The sequence below is a fragment of the Lampetra fluviatilis genome, chromosome 15 (assembly GCF_964198595.1).
Source record: "Lampetra fluviatilis chromosome 15, kcLamFluv1.1, whole genome shotgun sequence".
Lineage (NCBI taxonomy): Eukaryota > Metazoa > Chordata > Hyperoartia > Petromyzontiformes > Petromyzontidae > Lampetra > Lampetra fluviatilis.
Genome location: NC_136289.1, coordinates 9,622,662 through 9,640,060, shown reverse-complemented (window position 1 = coordinate 9,640,060; position 17,399 = coordinate 9,622,662). Strand labels below are relative to the sequence as shown.

The following is a 17,399-nucleotide window of genomic DNA, read 5'->3' as shown; positions in this document are numbered from 1 at the left end:
TGCATGAACAGTCAGTGACGGCCAACGTCAACGTATGCATACATTATCACGACAGTCACGCTTTCGAATCTGCGGCGAAACAGATATATCAAATACATGTGCCTGTCCGAGAACCGAAACTTGCATTGCTCACCAAATTGTCTGCCAGCACTTGAGGACACGTTACACCTGGGGTGGAGTGTGACCCCCATCCCCCGCGGCCGTGGCACGAGGGATGAATCGCCTCTGCGTTGGCGCTTTCCCTGAATTCGTCTCAGCCAGCATTTGTCCCCTCGCCGCCGTTCGCGTCGGCTGCAATCGCGAAGCAAGCCAGGCCGGGAACGCTCGCCGGTTACCGAGGCAGCCTTGGTGAACACTTGTCGCACAATGTGCTGACGGGTAGCTTGGGATGATAGCTTTGGAGAGAGAGAGAGAGAGATAGGGCAAAAGCGTTAGCTGTCAACAGCAGCCAGTGCTTTTGATGGCTCGAAATTGGATTCAGCGTGACCTGCCCTAATTTATTGCTTGAATTCTACCCCCGGGACTTTTTGTTGTTGTTGTTGTTGTTGGAAAAAAAAACAAATCGTGGTGATAGCGTCAACAACAGCGTCAACACAAACTGGTTGTAATGAGTGTTGTTGTTGTCGCAATTATTCAAGTGGCAACAGAAAATAAACAACACCAAAAGTGAGCATGTTTTTGTCGTTGGCAACAATGACACGGGTAATTTATTCGAAACCCCAATACGCTTTGTGTAAATAATGAGAAAGCCCCCCCCTCCTCTCCATCGCGAGAAGAGGGAGCAAATGCGCGCAGCCTGGAAACGAAAAGCGATGACAACATGCAGAGATGGCAACGGTAATACAGCCACGCAATTTCAGCTCCTTCGGGCCAGTGACGATTTGGTGATCACATGACATGCATGCAAGGCATGATGGGAATCATGATGGGAATTATGCGTCCCTGGCGTTTGTGAGCAGCGCACCTTTAATTAATATTGATTAATATTGATTAATGTTGATTATTTGGTACGTTCAGTTTTGGTGCCATTATTATAGCGCAAGGCTATTATGAAAAATACGCTGCATTTCACATCGCCTGCAGTAGTTTCACAATAGGGTGCCGATGTCACTATGTGTAACCCCAATTGAGTACTTTGCTGGTGATTTAGCAAATTTGGTTCCATTGACGCCGTGACAACCATAGCCTACTCGTTTCGAATGACGTCCCGTGACCCATCACATCAAGCGTGAGGAAGACGTCGCATATTTTACGGTCTGTACACAGCACCGGCGGTAATCGCCAGGGCGGCCTACCGGATTCGAACCGCCAACCTCTGCGGCTGTTTCCCTTCCGTAACGTAAACTCCCGTGCTTTGCGTGGCGGAAACGGCCGTGGCTGGCCGCTCGCGCACCGCAACGCCAATGACCGTGCGGATTGAGGGCGAGCGCTGGGCAGCGGTCCCCGGCGATAGCGAACGTCGTGGTCGAAAAATATCGCCGATCGTCGACGAAACCGGGCAGCACGTTCTCTCGATCTGGCAGGGGGAGTTCACCTGGCATCGTGCAATATGAACGTCAAGGTCAAGTTTATTTGTCCCCCCCCCATCCCCCCAACCCACTCCGCCCCTCTCCCCCCCCCCCCCCCCATTGGCCCCCCATCGCCCCCCCATCGTCCACCCCATCTTCTCCCCCATCCCCTCCATACCCCTCCTATCCTACCCCCATCCCTCCATCCTCCCCCCATCCCCCCCATCCTCCCCGCATCTCCCCCATCCTCCCCCCATCATCCCCCCAAACCCCCATCCCCTCCCCCACCCCCTCCCTACGAGCCAGGCAGGCAGTGTGTTTTTGTGAGTGTGCGCACAATTTTCTCAAATCTTCACGAACTACACAAGGGCCTCCTGTGGCGTTGATGAAACACAATGAGGCCCCCGGGTCACCCGCGAGTGACCGGCACCACGGGGCTTTCTGTCCGTCGCGCTGAGTCCGCTCGTACCGTGTTGAATTGACTCAATTAGAAAGTGCCATACGCGGATACTCGGGATTTGTTCTGGCGAGGAGAGGAATGGTTTTTTTGTGTCGTCTCTGAGTCGCGCGCGCGCGCGCGGTGGAAGCCAGGCTGAGTTGTCAAATCTGAGCCGGGCAGGAGGAGTTGGGGGGGGGGGGCAGGTGTTTCAAATTGGCGTAACAAAAGCAAAATATTTCTGGTTTATCAACACTATCCACTTCCACCCCCCTCTCCCCACACACATCCCTGCTGATTGGAAATGCCTTTCTGGATCAAGGATTTATTTTGACTGGTCCGCCACGCTAATTAATCGCACATGAGAGTTTGGTAAAAAGAAAAACGAAAAAATGCCTCCCAATTGTTGGAGCGAGCGGATTGCTGTGCACACGTGTGGTACTGACAGGGCAAACATGGCAGGTGGATTCCAGTGTCGCCAAATGGTCTAATTTCAAAGAGTAATTTACATCCGTTTTGTGCTATGCTGTCCTTAATAGGCGCTCGCTAACAGCACTCGCCCTATAGTCATTTGGTCTAAATCTGTCATCGTTGCCCTTGTATGTATGAATGTAAAGTGCTTGCAAATAGCATTTCTCCCTTTCAGTTTATACGGCTAAATATATATATAGGTCCATATATGCAGAATACATATGTCAAATCGACTGCTGCTTGCAGGCCTCCAGACACGGGGTGTTGTTTGACCATACTTCACCACTCTGGTCAGTGTGTGGATTGGTGAAGGGTGAGGGACTGGCTCGTATACAAGTCGTCACCTACGTTATAGCCTTGGCCCGGATTCGAACTCGAGTGACTGTGTTCAAACCGCCAATAATTCGCTGTGTAACAGAAATTGTTATTTTTTGTTCCTGGGTAGTAAGTGTTATTTTGTAATTGCTTATGCCTCAAAAGTACAGAAAATGGCTATTATTTCCCACAAACTTTGCTTTTGTGACCAGAACACAAAAGTAAAGTTGATCATCTACTCCATTAATAAAACTGTGTAACACATTTATTTATTTTTTGTTCGTGGGTAATAAGTGTTATTTCCTAATTGCTTATGCCTCATTCCTTCACCTAAGGTCCTGGTCACAAAAGCAAAGTTTGTGGGGAATGATAGCCATTTTTTATACTTTTGAGAAATAAGCAATTAGAAAATAACACTTACTACCCAGGAACAAAAATCGTGTTCCATATAATTGAACCACTTGCACCCCCTCCCACCACCGCTCACTCCAACAATTGGGTTGTTTTAGTGGACAAGGGGAATGGTGATTTCTTTTGAGCGTGAGAGAGAGATCATGGCTTTACATCAAATACGGAATTCTTCTTTAATTTCCCATTTGATGAGCAGTAAAAGTGACGTTTTATATAAAAAAAAATGGCTTTTGTTTTAATCAAGAGGCGACTGGAGCAACGGAAGAAAAATCATTATGTTAATATAGAGCAAAGAAAAGCAAAATCTGGCCCTGTTTAAAATTGCAATACGAGAAAGGGATGGGAGAAATCCCATCGTTCAGCATTATAAAACATTAATGTCTTTTCAAACTTTGAATAACGATTCAAATGTCGAATCTAAAGTAGGGGGTGGAGTAGAAATGCCACGATTTGGTTCCTTTGTTTAATCCTGGCCTCACAAACTCTCTTCTCATTCCCTTACAGGCTCTGCTGCAAGTTGCCAAAAACCTGTTCACTCATTTAGGTAAGTTAAAATTAAGTTTCATTTTAAGATCGTACTCGTTTCCTTTGGACAATCTCGTAAAAGAACAAATTTGTGGGTTTTTTTTTTTACGTAAAGTTGCTAAATTATGTTGAACATCACATCATGCCGCAGTGGCTAGATGTTAACTCCCTCGCCTGGTATGCAGGAGGTCGTGGGTTCGATCCCAACCCTGATGCCTGCTGTATATTTGAAGTTTGCATGTCTCTCTCCCCATAGTCACGTGGATGTTTCTCCAGGTCTTCCGTTTTTTCTCTCCATATTTATAATCAACGTGCGTTTAGAGTATTTGGCTGCTTTAAATTTCCACGTGACAAGCCACTTTGTTGAGCTATCATTTGTGGCCAAGTTCCTTCTAAAATCCACCACCACCCAACACAGCCAAATTGGACATGTGGTGGGTTTACTCTCCAACACACCGGGGTGCTGAAGTAGTAGCTAATTGGCACGTTTTGTTCACGTGACAAACCTTACTGATTAACTGTGTCGGGTGGTGGTGGTGGGTTAACGACACGTTTATATTCACGCGATCTAAGCCAAAATAACTTTTGTCATGAATAACATTGGTCGCGAAAGCCTACGTGTTAAATAGCAAAAAAAATAATATTTATTTTTTAGTAAAATTACCGACCCACGTGTAATGTGCCACGATTTTCCCCACCTGCTGCAGAAATTCACGTTGCCCCTCTTTTTTTTTCTTTCTCCCTCCGTTCCTTGGGTGCCCCTTGTTCTCATTGGGAACAATAAGTTTACGCAATCGCAAACAACGCGCAGCCGCTTCGAGAATTACCTTTCGCGTAACTCAGCGTTCCCGTCGTGTTTGTGTGTTGTTCGTTTGTTCAAACGTTCTGACCCCGTGGCTCCCCGACTGGACATCTGCGAAGAAGGGCTTTGTAGCTCATCCGATTCTTCCAGCACATCAACGAATATTCTAATTCTGAATAAACTGTTCCCCTCCCGTCTCGCGATCTCAGACGACGTGTCCGTTCTGCTGCACGAGATCATTCAAGAGGCGAGGAATCTGAGCAACGCCGAAAGGTACAGGCGGGCAGCTGGAGGTTACACGCAACTCCGGTTCACGCTGCCGCACGGCTCGCCGGACACCCGTGAAAAAAAAAGCCTTCGCAGCTCATCGGATTCCTCCAGTCTAAAATCGAGATTCTGATTCTGACTCACTTTGAACGTAGGTGGCAGGTGGCTCGAAGTCAACAGGACTTGGGGGGAAGGGGGGTGCCCCCCTCAAACCCAGTAGTTATCGTTGTGCACTCACACAGAGCCTCGTGCAATACACCCTCTCGGGGCCGGGCCGGGCGGGGTCAGGCCAACGAGAGAAAGAAAGTTCGCCACTGCCAAAGCACGTGGCAGGCTGATCCAATCGGCGTGAACCCTTTGGGGGCATGCGAGTCTTACGGTGACAACTCCTGCATGTATAACACACACAACATTATTTCATTCATTAACTAAATCCAGCTGGCCAAACTTTTTTTTCAACCCTCCCCAAAATAGCGCCTTTTGACCTTTCGCCCGTGCACTTGACCTCCCCAATTCTCACGCGGGCTCTGGGCAATGCCCAGCGACAATACCACCCTTGAGTCATCGTTGGGATTTCCAGATTTGCATCGCTGGGATCTGGCCCGAATCAGAAACCTTTTGACCCCTCTTACTCTGTGGAGAGCACCAGTCCTCCGATGGCTAAAGAAGCAAAAGTCAAGTCAATGCGATTTACTTTCTCAAATAAGCATTAAGACAGTACACATATCCTGCATGTATGTATATTTGACTTCTTTTGCACCATACATAGCCAACCATGCTAATCGGAGGTGCGGGGGAAGGACAACAAACTATACACAACTGGCAGTTTTAAAGAAATTCGTTTTACATCTGGATGATTTAAAAGTGCATAGCTCCAGTGGCTTGCTTATATCGGAAGGAGAACGTTCCAGACGGCCGCAGAAGCGCATCCAAAAGCGCGCGATGCAGTGACCGAATTAGTTCGATGGCGAGCCAAAAGACGTTGCTGCTACGAGGTTGACCGGAGTTGTGCGTGATGGTTTATGGTCCTTGACGAGCTCGGCAAAGTATTGTGGTTCAATCTTGATTTGATGCTTTCGTGACTGCAGGTATCCATACTCTTTGGTTCTTTCGGTAAAGTCACGTAGGTAGAAAAATAATAGATCACGACGTTTCGATCGCAACACAAGCAATCGTCATCAGGTGGGACAACCACAGCAAGAAAAAACTGCTGAAGTAGGCGAGAGATCTGCCGTGGCACGAGGTTATGTAGGCCTCGGCTGTATGGGGGGGAGAGAGAAGGGGGGGATGTGGTTCATTTGTGGCAAGCACTTTGTGTGTAGTGAATGCGACGTTATAATGTATTCGTCCAGCAAATGGAAGCCAATGCAGCTCAGCGAGCAATCGAAGGATGTAGCCTGGCCCTCCACGGACTGTTTAAGTAGAGGACTGCTAATGCAATGCTGCTCTCCCCGCTCGCTCTCCCTTGCTCAGGTGCTCCGTGTTCTTGCTCGATCGCAGCAGCCATGAGCTCGTGGCCAAGGTGTTCGACGGCGGCGTCGTGAGCGACGAGGTACGTCATCGGGGCGGCTGGCGCGCCCTTGGGGATGCTCGCACATCACGGAAGGCGATTGTTCGCTGTCAAAAAGCTGGGGTCGACCGTTCAGTCGATCCGCTCACGGCGTGCTTGCGTGCGTACGTGCTTAATGTTGCCCCCGATGTTACGAGTTTTTTGGGAGTTCAATGCCTCGGGTTCACATTACAGTTGCCACTGCTGTTCTCAAGTCCAGGCTCAAGACTTTCCTTTTTCTTCACCCTCAGACTCGCTGACTGGACCGCCCTCTTTATCTCTGTAAAATAAATGTGCCCACCGTTTCTGTACTACGGTGCCTCGAGATTGCGGCCGCCATTGAGATGTTGTACGAATCCCGACGTTGAATTGTACTCGAGTTAGTCGAGTCTCCGTGACCCAATGCAATCTGGGTTTTTTCCCCCCCAAGGCAATTTCCCCTGAAACTTCTCTCCTGCGTGTGGTAAATCAACTGCTCTCTTCACGCCGTGGATCCATCTCAATCCGTTCTCCTAGACCTCATGTTGCTCTTGACACCAAAGACCACTCAATCTTCCTTAAGTATCTCCATAACAATGCTGCCGTCCACAGCACGCTTCTATCCTGGTTCCACTCGTGCCTCTAGAATCGCTCTCTCCATACGTTTCCACGCAAGGACTTGCATTCCTCACCTCCGTATGGTGTGAAAGAAGTTCTACATATCATGGGACCTTTTTTCCAGTGTTTAAGTATGCAAAATAAGAATAGGTTTCACCCTTTCTGGCAATAAAACAGGAGGTGTGAAGATGTTCAAACACCAGATGGATACCTTTTGAAAGGAATCAAGTCAGCATTGACCACACGTACTTGTGTTGATCATGCAAACCAACATGCTCTGATAGTAATGTATGCATTGATTTTTTAACTGATTCGCCTACACCGGAGACGACCTTCTTAAAGAAGGTACAAGTAAGCGCCATGTCTTAGTCTTAACGGTGACATAAACGCACGCGAATCTAAAATAAGGTGCAAACATGTCGTAACAAGAGGTACCAGAATAAAGTTAGGCACATGTGCAATTATGCTACGTGTGTTGGCCTCATCGGGACGTACAGATGGGGCAGAAAAGGGAGGGTAGCAAGCTGTAGATGAACAGCAGGTGTAATTTAGAAAATTCAGCAGCATTGAAACCCCTTCTTTTTTTTTACCAAACTAAGTTTGACAAAACGTAGGCGAAACACATCCCACGGCGAGGAAGAGAGGGCCCTTGCGGAGGTGACTCATGATAGCGGATCTGGAGAACGGTGGGGTGGGTGGCGAGCGGCGACGCGAAGCTCACGGAGCTCGGCGAAGCGAGTGGGTGGGGAAGGGGGGGGGCCCTTTTTTTCCATTGCCGCGTGACTCAAGCGGATTGTCGTCTTGTGCCGTCGGCTCCGGGCAGCTCATCCGTAATTGGCTTGCTGGTGGTGACAGCGCAAATGTATTCGCTTTCGTAAATTAATGGTAAAAAATGTATATACATATATAAGCTGCGAGCGGGTTTACTTGACGATGAGAACACTGCATGGCCTAGCAAGGCCAGCGAAGTGGAAACAATGGAGGCCTTCTGGGATCGACTCTGCACCTGATCTCCATCTCTGGAGCAGAAGTGGCAACAAACGATGTAATTAATTAATATTTTAATGTATGAATTGATACATTCATTAATGAGGCTAATAAAGATTGGCGGTCAACTGGCCTGCCAACAGATCAGTTGCTATGGATTTGTCGGTTCAATTCACGCACGCATCTGCTCGGTAATTCCCGTGTGTGGAATTACCAAAGCCGTAAGGTGGTCATTAAAAAAAATATACTCCGGGACATTATTCGCCCATGAAATAGCCCCGAACTCATCCTCTTCATAATTACATGCACCTTAATCACAATAGCATAATTATTCTCCCTGTGCGGCCATGAATAAATTAAACAGGGCTGATTGACGCTGCTGATGTGGCCCTTAAAGTCAAAGCCGGTCCGGAGTTTGCTCTCTCTAAACAAACCCTGCTGGACACTATAGTTCTGGAAAGCCTACAAGCTGATGAACAAAACAATATAAATGGGGAGAGGAATGGCTGGGACGTTTATTTTATTTAACAAAAAAATAGGTCGCCCTTCTAAACTATATAATGAACCTCTGTAGCCTCTCGTTTTGTTAAATACAGATGTTAATGTATGGATCTCATTGCCCTAAGGCAGAATGAAGATTCACCAAATACACTCCACATCTGTGTCACGAGAGGCTAGAGCAGCGCCATTGTATGCGAATGCATCGGGGATATTTTGCGCTCAGAAATATACAGCGGTGGGAATCAATGTATTAATGAACGCAGGTAAAACATCAATATGCTGGCTAGCAGCAGCATCGTGAACAATATGAATGAATATAAATTCAATGTAAATATTTATAAATGTCCAAGTGAATCTAACGTGACAGTATTTTGTGAATGCAAGCACTGTGAAAACGTAAAGATGCATAGACGATACTATAACAGCACGTGTTCCTACTCTTTGGTTCTTTCGGTAAAGTCACGTAGAAAGAAAAAATAAAATAAATAATAGCATACGACGTTTCGATTGCAACACAAGCAATCGTCATCAGGTACTAATGAAAGAGAAAACAAACATAGTAAACTGAGAAATATAATGCAATACAACACAGAGAGTCGGCTAACACAACAGTCAACACCCTACCTGGTTGATTACGTTCTCCCAAAGATTGCTAAATTTGAGAGAGAGACAAAACACAGACACGGAGACACATAGACAGACACATAGGTAGAGAGAGATAACACAGAGACACACGGAGAGAGACACACATATAGGCACACAGAGAAACAACGCCTCTGTGTTGAGGCCTTAAATAAATAGAGAGGGGGGCAGAGAGAGAGAGAGAGAGGAGGGGGGTAGAGAAATCAGCATGTCAATGAGAGATTTGGAGCTTTCGTGACTGCAGGAAATAAGAAGAGCAAAACAAGGGGAGACAGAGAGAGAGAGACAACACACTTAATCTAACAAACTTAGTAAAATTTGGAAATGTAATGCAATGCAACATAGAGAGTCGGTCAACACACAATTAACGCATAGCCTGGTCGATTACGTTCTTCCAAAGATTGCTAAATTAGAAGTTCAGTGTGAGATTTTGAGAGAGAGATCAGACGACACAGACACTTGTTCCTATTGTAAACTCTCTGCAGTATATCATCCTCATGAGATCTTTCGGTCACGGAGTTTATTTGAACTTACTTCACCCACGCTGGTCAGTGTGCGGTCTAGGCCACGTGACGACACTTCACGTGCCCTCAAAGTGCACCTGGCCTCGCACAGGCGTCGTGGCGACGTCACCGTCACACTGAGTGGCGATTGGCGATGTTTTAGTATTGCGTGCAGCGAGGGGAGGACAATTCACTGATGGGGTAATCACTCGCTACTGATGTTGAATTCAAATAACCGGATGCATGGTTCTCAAGCCATCGTACCACCATTCCACTTCATATAATAACAACAAATAAAATCAACACATGCGTCAATAAATGAATTCGTAAACGAATACACGCGTTCAAAATTAACATATGTTGAAAATTGTTAAGAATTAACGTTGGCACTTAAATCGTTATTGAAATGCCTAAACATGCGGCAGACTTAAACAGCACTACCCACGATGACTAAATACAGACTTTTTCGAGCCTCAGTAATGCTGCGTCAACAGAAAAAGATAAACCATGTATTTTCAATTTAATAGGGTATCACGGTGGCTAGGAGATGTTAACTACCTCGCCTGTTATACAGGAGATTGTGGGTTCGATCCCGACCCTGAAGCCTGTATATTTGGAGTTTGCGTGTTCTCCCCGTGGTCGCGTGGATTTTTCTCCAGGTCCTCCAGTTTTTGCTCTCGACATTTAGAATCATCGTGCGTTAAGAGTATTTGGCTGATAGAAATTTCCATATGCTAAGCCACTTCGTTGAGCTATCATTTTTGGCCAGGTCTCTTCTAAAAAAAAAGAGCTTATATAGCTCAGTGGGCCTTAGCTGGTAAAAAAAAAAAGTTTAGTTTAACCCCATGTCACGGTATAAAGTGGAGAGTGCATGCATCGAAATGCAGGCGATGTAGGGATTTGGCTTGAGCAGGACATGTGGCTTGAAAGGAGAGTGGCCGGTGTTCGAGACGATTGTCGGAATCTAAGCCAAACGATGGACCACACTGAGAAGGACATGCCACTGGGATGGAGGAGTGAGATAAGGCCTTGCATATACTTGTGTGACCCTGAGGGAGGGCGACGGCTCGGGGAAGGCCTTCATCTAGCCGTGGATAAAGCATGGATGGTTATGATGATGATGATGATGACAATTACGATAATTGAATTGCGGATACTCAGACGCCGGTTTCCTCGAAGCCATGCAGGAATCCACGCGAACGAGTCTGCTGCGTGCAACAAACTCGCAAGATGCCGCGATGGGTTCACCTCGGAGGCACCCGTGTTGCCAAGGCTGACGGCGATGTAATTGGTAAAACATGCGAACTGGTGCAAGTGGCCAGTTTAATAAATAATGAACGTATTATCATAAGTGGCAGCGATAATACTAATGTATTTATTTTTAATCCGAAAAATATTATTTTTTTGCTAATTGTACCCACACATTTGGACGTTTCCTTAGTAACGGCTGCTCCAATTCATCACATTCAGACGCTCACGCGAGCACACGTGCACGCACGAATGCGCGCGTGCATCATCATCATCATCGGCACGAGCGTCCGCTTTCGCAATCGGCAGGCGCACACTCGGAGGGGCTTTTCTTTGGGCCGCATAACGGCACGCGATATTGCCTCGCGTTATCGCACGCATAAGGGGTGGCTTGCATTAAATTTAATAAGGCTTACTACTCGCGCACGCTCGCGTGCACGCGCGCGCACGAAGCAGCAACGCTCACGCCGGCCCGCTCCGCTCGCTCTGCCCGCACGCGCAACTCTTAAAGCGGCGACACGGGAGCACACGCTGCGCCGTGACTCGCCGGGCGTGGTATTCGCCGCACGCCCACGCGGATTTAAAAAATAAAATGTCCTGACGAGCACGTGGTCGTAAAAAAAAACGCGGCGACAAATGAGCGAATGTTGTGCGTGGGGAGGGGCGGCGGGTGGGGTGTTTGATTTTGACGTAGAAAAAAATGTTGCATTGCCCAATTTTCTTCCTCGGCGCTAGTGATAAGCGCGGACAAACCCCTCAGTGTTATTGATTAATTTTAGGGTTGAATTGACCCACAAGAAGTCCACTGCAGATGTGCACACACGCCGCTTGCCGCCGATGCAAGTCTGTTGTTGCTTGTCCAGGAAAGCTTCGGTGTGTTTCTTGAGGTCTTGAGCATCCCGCTTAGGATGTTGTTTGCTGCGTCATTTATTTATCTGTTTGTTTGTCTTTTTCCCACAAAATTGTTTTAGTATTCCCATTGAGCTGACGGGCAAATTTGGCAACCCTTTAAAGATCTACCATGGTGTGATAATGAGAAGGAGCTTGTTTAAAAAACCTGCACTGGCAGTTTTGAATATCACACAATAATAAAGTACAATGCATTTATATAAAGTCTAAATGTGACCATATCTCAAGGTGCTGCTCAGAAAGAGTAGGCGTATTTATTTTATGGCCAGAGACAGTCAAGGTCAGATGACTAAAGGGAAATGTTGAGCCTGGACGTGAACAGGATCAGGAAATTGACAGGGCAAGATGGCTTGGAGAAGGCAGTTCCAGACAGTAGTGGAGAATGAGTGACTTCCTAATGAGTCAATGTTTACAGGAGGGGGGGGGGGGGCTTCAATGGATGACCTTGGTTGTTGGAGCAGAGAGTGTGTGGAAGAGAGAGGCAGGAGGCAAGTTTATGGAGGATCTTGAAGATGATAATGACCGATCTTGATATTGATCTGGGATTGGATTGGTAGCCTTTGAAACGCTTGCAGTCATGGTTTGATGGCTGCATATCTATGATTAAATGGATCACAAGCAGATCCATGTGAACGCATGCCACATGAGCACCCTCGGCATTCATATATCACGAGACAAAGCAAAGATAAATATTCCATATGTAGCCTTTAACAAACTGTTGGGGCAAGCGCTGTTAAGCAAGCACCTACGAAGGCGGGTACAGCACACGAGGGGTGGGTGGCCAATAACACGCCCGGACGCCTTTGTCTCCCTCGTGGCGATGTTTGCCAATTCTACTAGGGCCGGTTCAAATATTCGCCGCTGTTGTTGTTCATGAGCAAGCAAGCATCGAACTCGGTTCGCCAGGTTCATAGTGCAGCACGCTAACAGCGACACCGCTGCTCCCCATATCACGCACACGCAAACGCATGGCACGCGCGCGCGTGAGAGAAATCTAAACTTCGTGCTCCCGACAATCTTCCACCCCCTTTGCACCCCTCCCACCGCCTTGATGCGCTCGGCTCGCAGAGCTACGAGGTCCGTATCCCGGCCGACCAGGGCATCGCGGGCCACGTGGCCACCACCGGGGAGGTCCTCAACATCAAGGACGCGTACTCGCACCCCCTGTTCTACCGCGGCGTCGACGACAGCACGGGATTCCGCACGCGCAGCATCCTCTGCTTCCCCATCAAGGACGAGAACGAGGGTGAGCGCGCCCGTCTCGTCCGCCGGTCGTCCGAGCGTCGCTCCCTCTCCCCTCCTTCGTCAGCTGTTGTGCACGGTCACCGGTGGAGCCGAGCCCTTAGTGGGGGCGGGGGAGGGAGGCTGAGTATAAAGTGTTAAGTTTGGGTGGGAAGCGGAGTGGGACGACGACACGCGCCTTTTTTACGATTCGTGAAATACGAGCGAGATGACGGAAGAGATGTGGACAAGAGGTGCAGTGCGATCAGACAAATGGTGAGTGGGGCCTTGAGCAGCCACACGTCGCGACACAAGGGATGGTGGCCGGTGGTCACGGATTATGACGGAGCGGCAGCCGAGGGATGCGTCCGAGAGGATGTGCCGAGGAAATGGAGCGATGATTTGGGCCGTCTGTGTGCAGGCGGTAGGTGGATTGTTTACATCGCGGAATCCGGAGCGGTGGCTGCAGCTTCGTGGAGGCCTTTTTTTCAACCGTGGATTGACCATGGGTGATGATGATGATAATAATAACGATAAATGTAAATGCAACTACAGATGTCGTGAGATGAGAGGAGAGTGGGATAAGATAGAGATGAGAGTGATTAAATAGCTTTTTTGTCATGTTGATTAAGCTTGTTGTGTTTATTATGATTGGATTTTAAGCTGATATTTTACGCTCCCTTAATTTGGTCATGAATCACGGAACTCTTGGTCTACTTGGTGCCTCACGATTCTTCTTTTGGTTTGTTTTGGCCGAGCGCCGCCGCTAGTTCAATACGATTGGAGAAGTACTGCGTAGGCGTTCATGAACATGCAGCTCTCTGATGTGTGTTTGGCACGACGCTCGATATGACGCTCCACATGCTGGGAGCTTCTCCAGCAACTGAACACCTTCAACAACTGAACAGTCACTCTCGTAGATGAGTGGAAATTGACAAGTTTGGTCAATGACACTGGAACACAATGGCCTACACATTTTTAATTGCATCAATGGATCGTTATCGTCCTACTCTGAAGCAGACTGTGTATTCTTTAGAGTAAATACACATGCGGTGTTAAACAGGGCGGCCTACTGGATTCGAACCGCGCACCTCTGCAATAAGCTGGGAAAAGTGCAATCGCTGGGCTTTGTCATAGTCCGCTGGGCCATTAACATTTGGCTATAAAATAACTGTTGTATAAAATGCACTGAGATGCCACACTTGTAGAAGTGTTCACTACTTTTTCACAGTCCAATATTGTTGTTTTAAAGAAGCGTCTGCACCAGATGGAATAACGGTGATCATCAAAGAATAAGGGATTCAGCTGTTGGGTCAGAAAATGATCAGACCTGGTTACAACATGTTTGCAGGGAAAGGAAATAGCTCAATTGTGGAACGATGCCTCAATAATTGTTGTATTCATAACAGAAGATAGGACTAATTTGAGGAATTACAGAGCCATCAACCCCTTATCGCACATATAAATTGTTCACAAAAACAATAAAGAAATGATTAATGGATATTTAAAAGGCCGAACAACAGAGTGAAACAGCAAGGGTTTGTTTTTCCCTTTACCTTAATTCATACTATCAATTAATTTCTATAAAAATATAAGTGAGCATCAAACGGCGTTAAGCCTCTCTTTTCTATATTTTTTTAAGGACATTTGAGTTGGCAACAAAAATTGATGGCAGTCGTTTAAAAAAATAAATGTTGAAATTATCGAGAGCGTTCATGAAGATGGGACTGAAGATTACGTAAAGGCATTGGTTTGGTCGACACAAAGGGCTTGAGCACACGGATGAAGTATTCACGATTTCAGATTTTCTGGTGACATAGTCACGATAACACCAAATGGTAATGAACCCACAGGAAATGATTGAATAGCTTAACAGAGAGAAGGCTGCAATGTTGAGCTCGGTCGCGTACAGCTTGTTCTCTGAACAAAACGATTATAATTACTTTTGGAAGGACATATCTGGAAATGAAACACAATGTGTGTGTACAGTATATCGAAGGCAATTACGGAAGGGAAAATTGTGTTGGTGATGCTGTTTGGCAGTGGTGCATACGCGGAATTAACACAAAACCTAGCACACTCACCAGCACCACTGTAAGCTTCACAGAAAAAAATATATTTAGAACAGGTGACACATCGGGAATGGAGAAAGGCCATTACCCGAAGCATCAACTAAAAAATATATCTACTTTTACAGCAGTGTTATTGACAAATGTGTTGAGTTTTTTTGTTGTTAATTTTTTTTTTATATATAAACACTACACTCGGTTTTAGTTTCATTCGCCACTGCCTTGATATGGCAAAGCAACAAGCTGGCGAGCGTGGTAGACCTGAGCGGCAAAATCAGAGAGCAGCAACCACACCAGTCGGGAAGTCCACAGCATGACGCGAGACAAAATGTGCTTGCTCCCTTCACCAACCCACAGCACACAAATCGCAATTTTACATATATACACATAGTGCATACACAGGGTGTTCATGAAAATATATATATAACCAATACGTTTTCAGGCAATGGTCCTTCGAGCAAATGGCAGTGTTGTTGACGACCGTGTTAAGCTTTTATTATTGAATATTGAAGTTAGACTGGGATTAAAATAAGTAAATTATGAGTCGAGCGAGAGCAGGTCGGAGTTTGTTTGGAAACTTGGAAGTTTATCATGCAAATAAACATATACAGCATGTACGCCACGTTCCAATATAGGATGCATATTTTCTGCTATGACACATGGATTCGGAAACGGGGATGCTGATGACACTAAAGCTGAAAAGTACACAAAGAAGCGTGGATGTGTGATCGAAGTTCCAAAGGCCAAGAGAAAGAGGAATACATTTATCACAGAACAAATAAAAATGAGAACAGTAAATGGGTTAGTACAGGTTACAGGGCATGTCTCTAGAGGGGGTGATGGCCGATGGAGTGGCAGCAAAAGGAATAAAAGTTGCCAAGAGGAGCGATGAGATTGGATCGTGCGCCGGGGTGAGGTGCGTTCTGGCATCGCGAGAATGTACGGCGAAGGCAGCAACGTTGGGGAGGCTTTCATTCAGCGGTGGATCGATCATGGCTCTCGAATGCGACGATCTTTACCATCCACTATTGCACACAATCTAGACCAGTTTTCTCTTTAACACGTAGGCTTTCGCGACCAATATTATTCATAATATAGGTTTTTGAGTCAGATCGCGTTATTTATAAATGTGTCGTAACCCTCCACCACCCGACATGGCCAAATAGTAAAAAATGTGTCACGTTTTTCAAAGGACAAAATAATTCACTTCTTTAGCCCACCGGTGTGCTGAAGATAGAATCAACAGCATTTTGAATTTGAGTAGCACGACGTTTCGCTGATAATCAGCACACCGGTGGGCTAAAGAAGTGAATTATTTTGCCCTTTGAAAAACGTGACACTTTTTTTACTATTTGGCCGTGTCGGGCGGTGGAGGGTAATGACACATTTATAAATAACGCGATCTGACTCAAAAACCTATATTATGAACAGTTTTCTCTTCTCCAAAAGGCACATACGCACGGCTATGAGACGAAATATGGTCACGCGAAAAGGGAGTGGAGGAGGCGGCCAAAATTTTTTGGACGTGTTCCTGTGCATCTACCTGTGGCGTGGCTTAATTTAATTTCGCACGAAATCTGCTCGGAGACCCGCAATCTGCGCTCCGGCACCTGCGCTTTGTTCTGCGGCGAAAACCAATGAGGCAGTAAAGTTCCACCTGCTCCGAAGCCATTGCGTGGCTACCAAGCATTAACTCGCAAGCGGTTTCGCTCTGCGCTTGGAGACGTGATTGTTTCTTTTTTACTGCCGCTTTGCGTCACGGCGGAAGTGAGCGTGCAAGGGGAGATGTGGCCTTCGAATTCAAACGAGGCGGTTGCATCACGAATCGGTCTGGAAAGCAAAAAAGGCAATATTGGCATGATGTTATTGTGTGCTTCCAAACGTTATTTACGCTCGCCGATTCGATCGTTGGCATCATCATTGTCATCTGTTTTTTTTTGTTCAACCTTTGCATTTTGCCATTCATATTTCAATATTTCAAACGTAAAAACAAGCTGTGGCGATATTCTGCTTGTTCATAGCATTTAAGAAATAGAAAGGACAAGCTATTACTGAAATAAATTGCTTTTTGTGGTGATAAATGGCACAATACACCTGTATAATGCCAATTTTAGAGTACCAGATGCCGGAGTTATTTACAGCTGGTTTATTTGTGATATGCAAGTCCACTGTGCATCCAACTTTACTCAGTTTCAAATATCAACAGATATTTTTTTTTGTCCTCAGACTCTTATCTTGCTTTCCATTTCTCTCACAAAAGAACACATGTGAATATCAAACACGTGTTGGCTGGGTTATCCATCGGTGGTACTGCATGGTTATTTTTTCGTCTCGGTAAAAAAAAAACGCCAGAATATTCCAATTGTGCCGTGAGATGGACAGTTCGTTTGGAAATCTCACACAGTGGTATGTAACAGAAAGGCAGAGATCTGTCAAAG

General features: G+C 46.5%; 1 protein-coding gene across 1 annotated transcript in view; it reads left to right on the top strand.

The window, feature by feature from the left end:
- The window catches only part of PDE2A (phosphodiesterase 2A), a 232,187-nt gene that overhangs the window by 168,711 nt on the left and 46,077 nt on the right, over positions 1-17,399 (top strand). The window contains exons 15-18 of the mRNA XM_078863181.1: positions 3,646-3,685; positions 4,678-4,741; positions 6,209-6,287; positions 12,740-12,917. Of these exons, the coding sequence (XP_078719307.1) occupies positions 3,646-3,685; positions 4,678-4,741; positions 6,209-6,287; positions 12,740-12,917 (361 nt within the window). The remainder of the gene's footprint in view (positions 1-3,645; positions 3,686-4,677; positions 4,742-6,208; positions 6,288-12,739; positions 12,918-17,399) is intronic.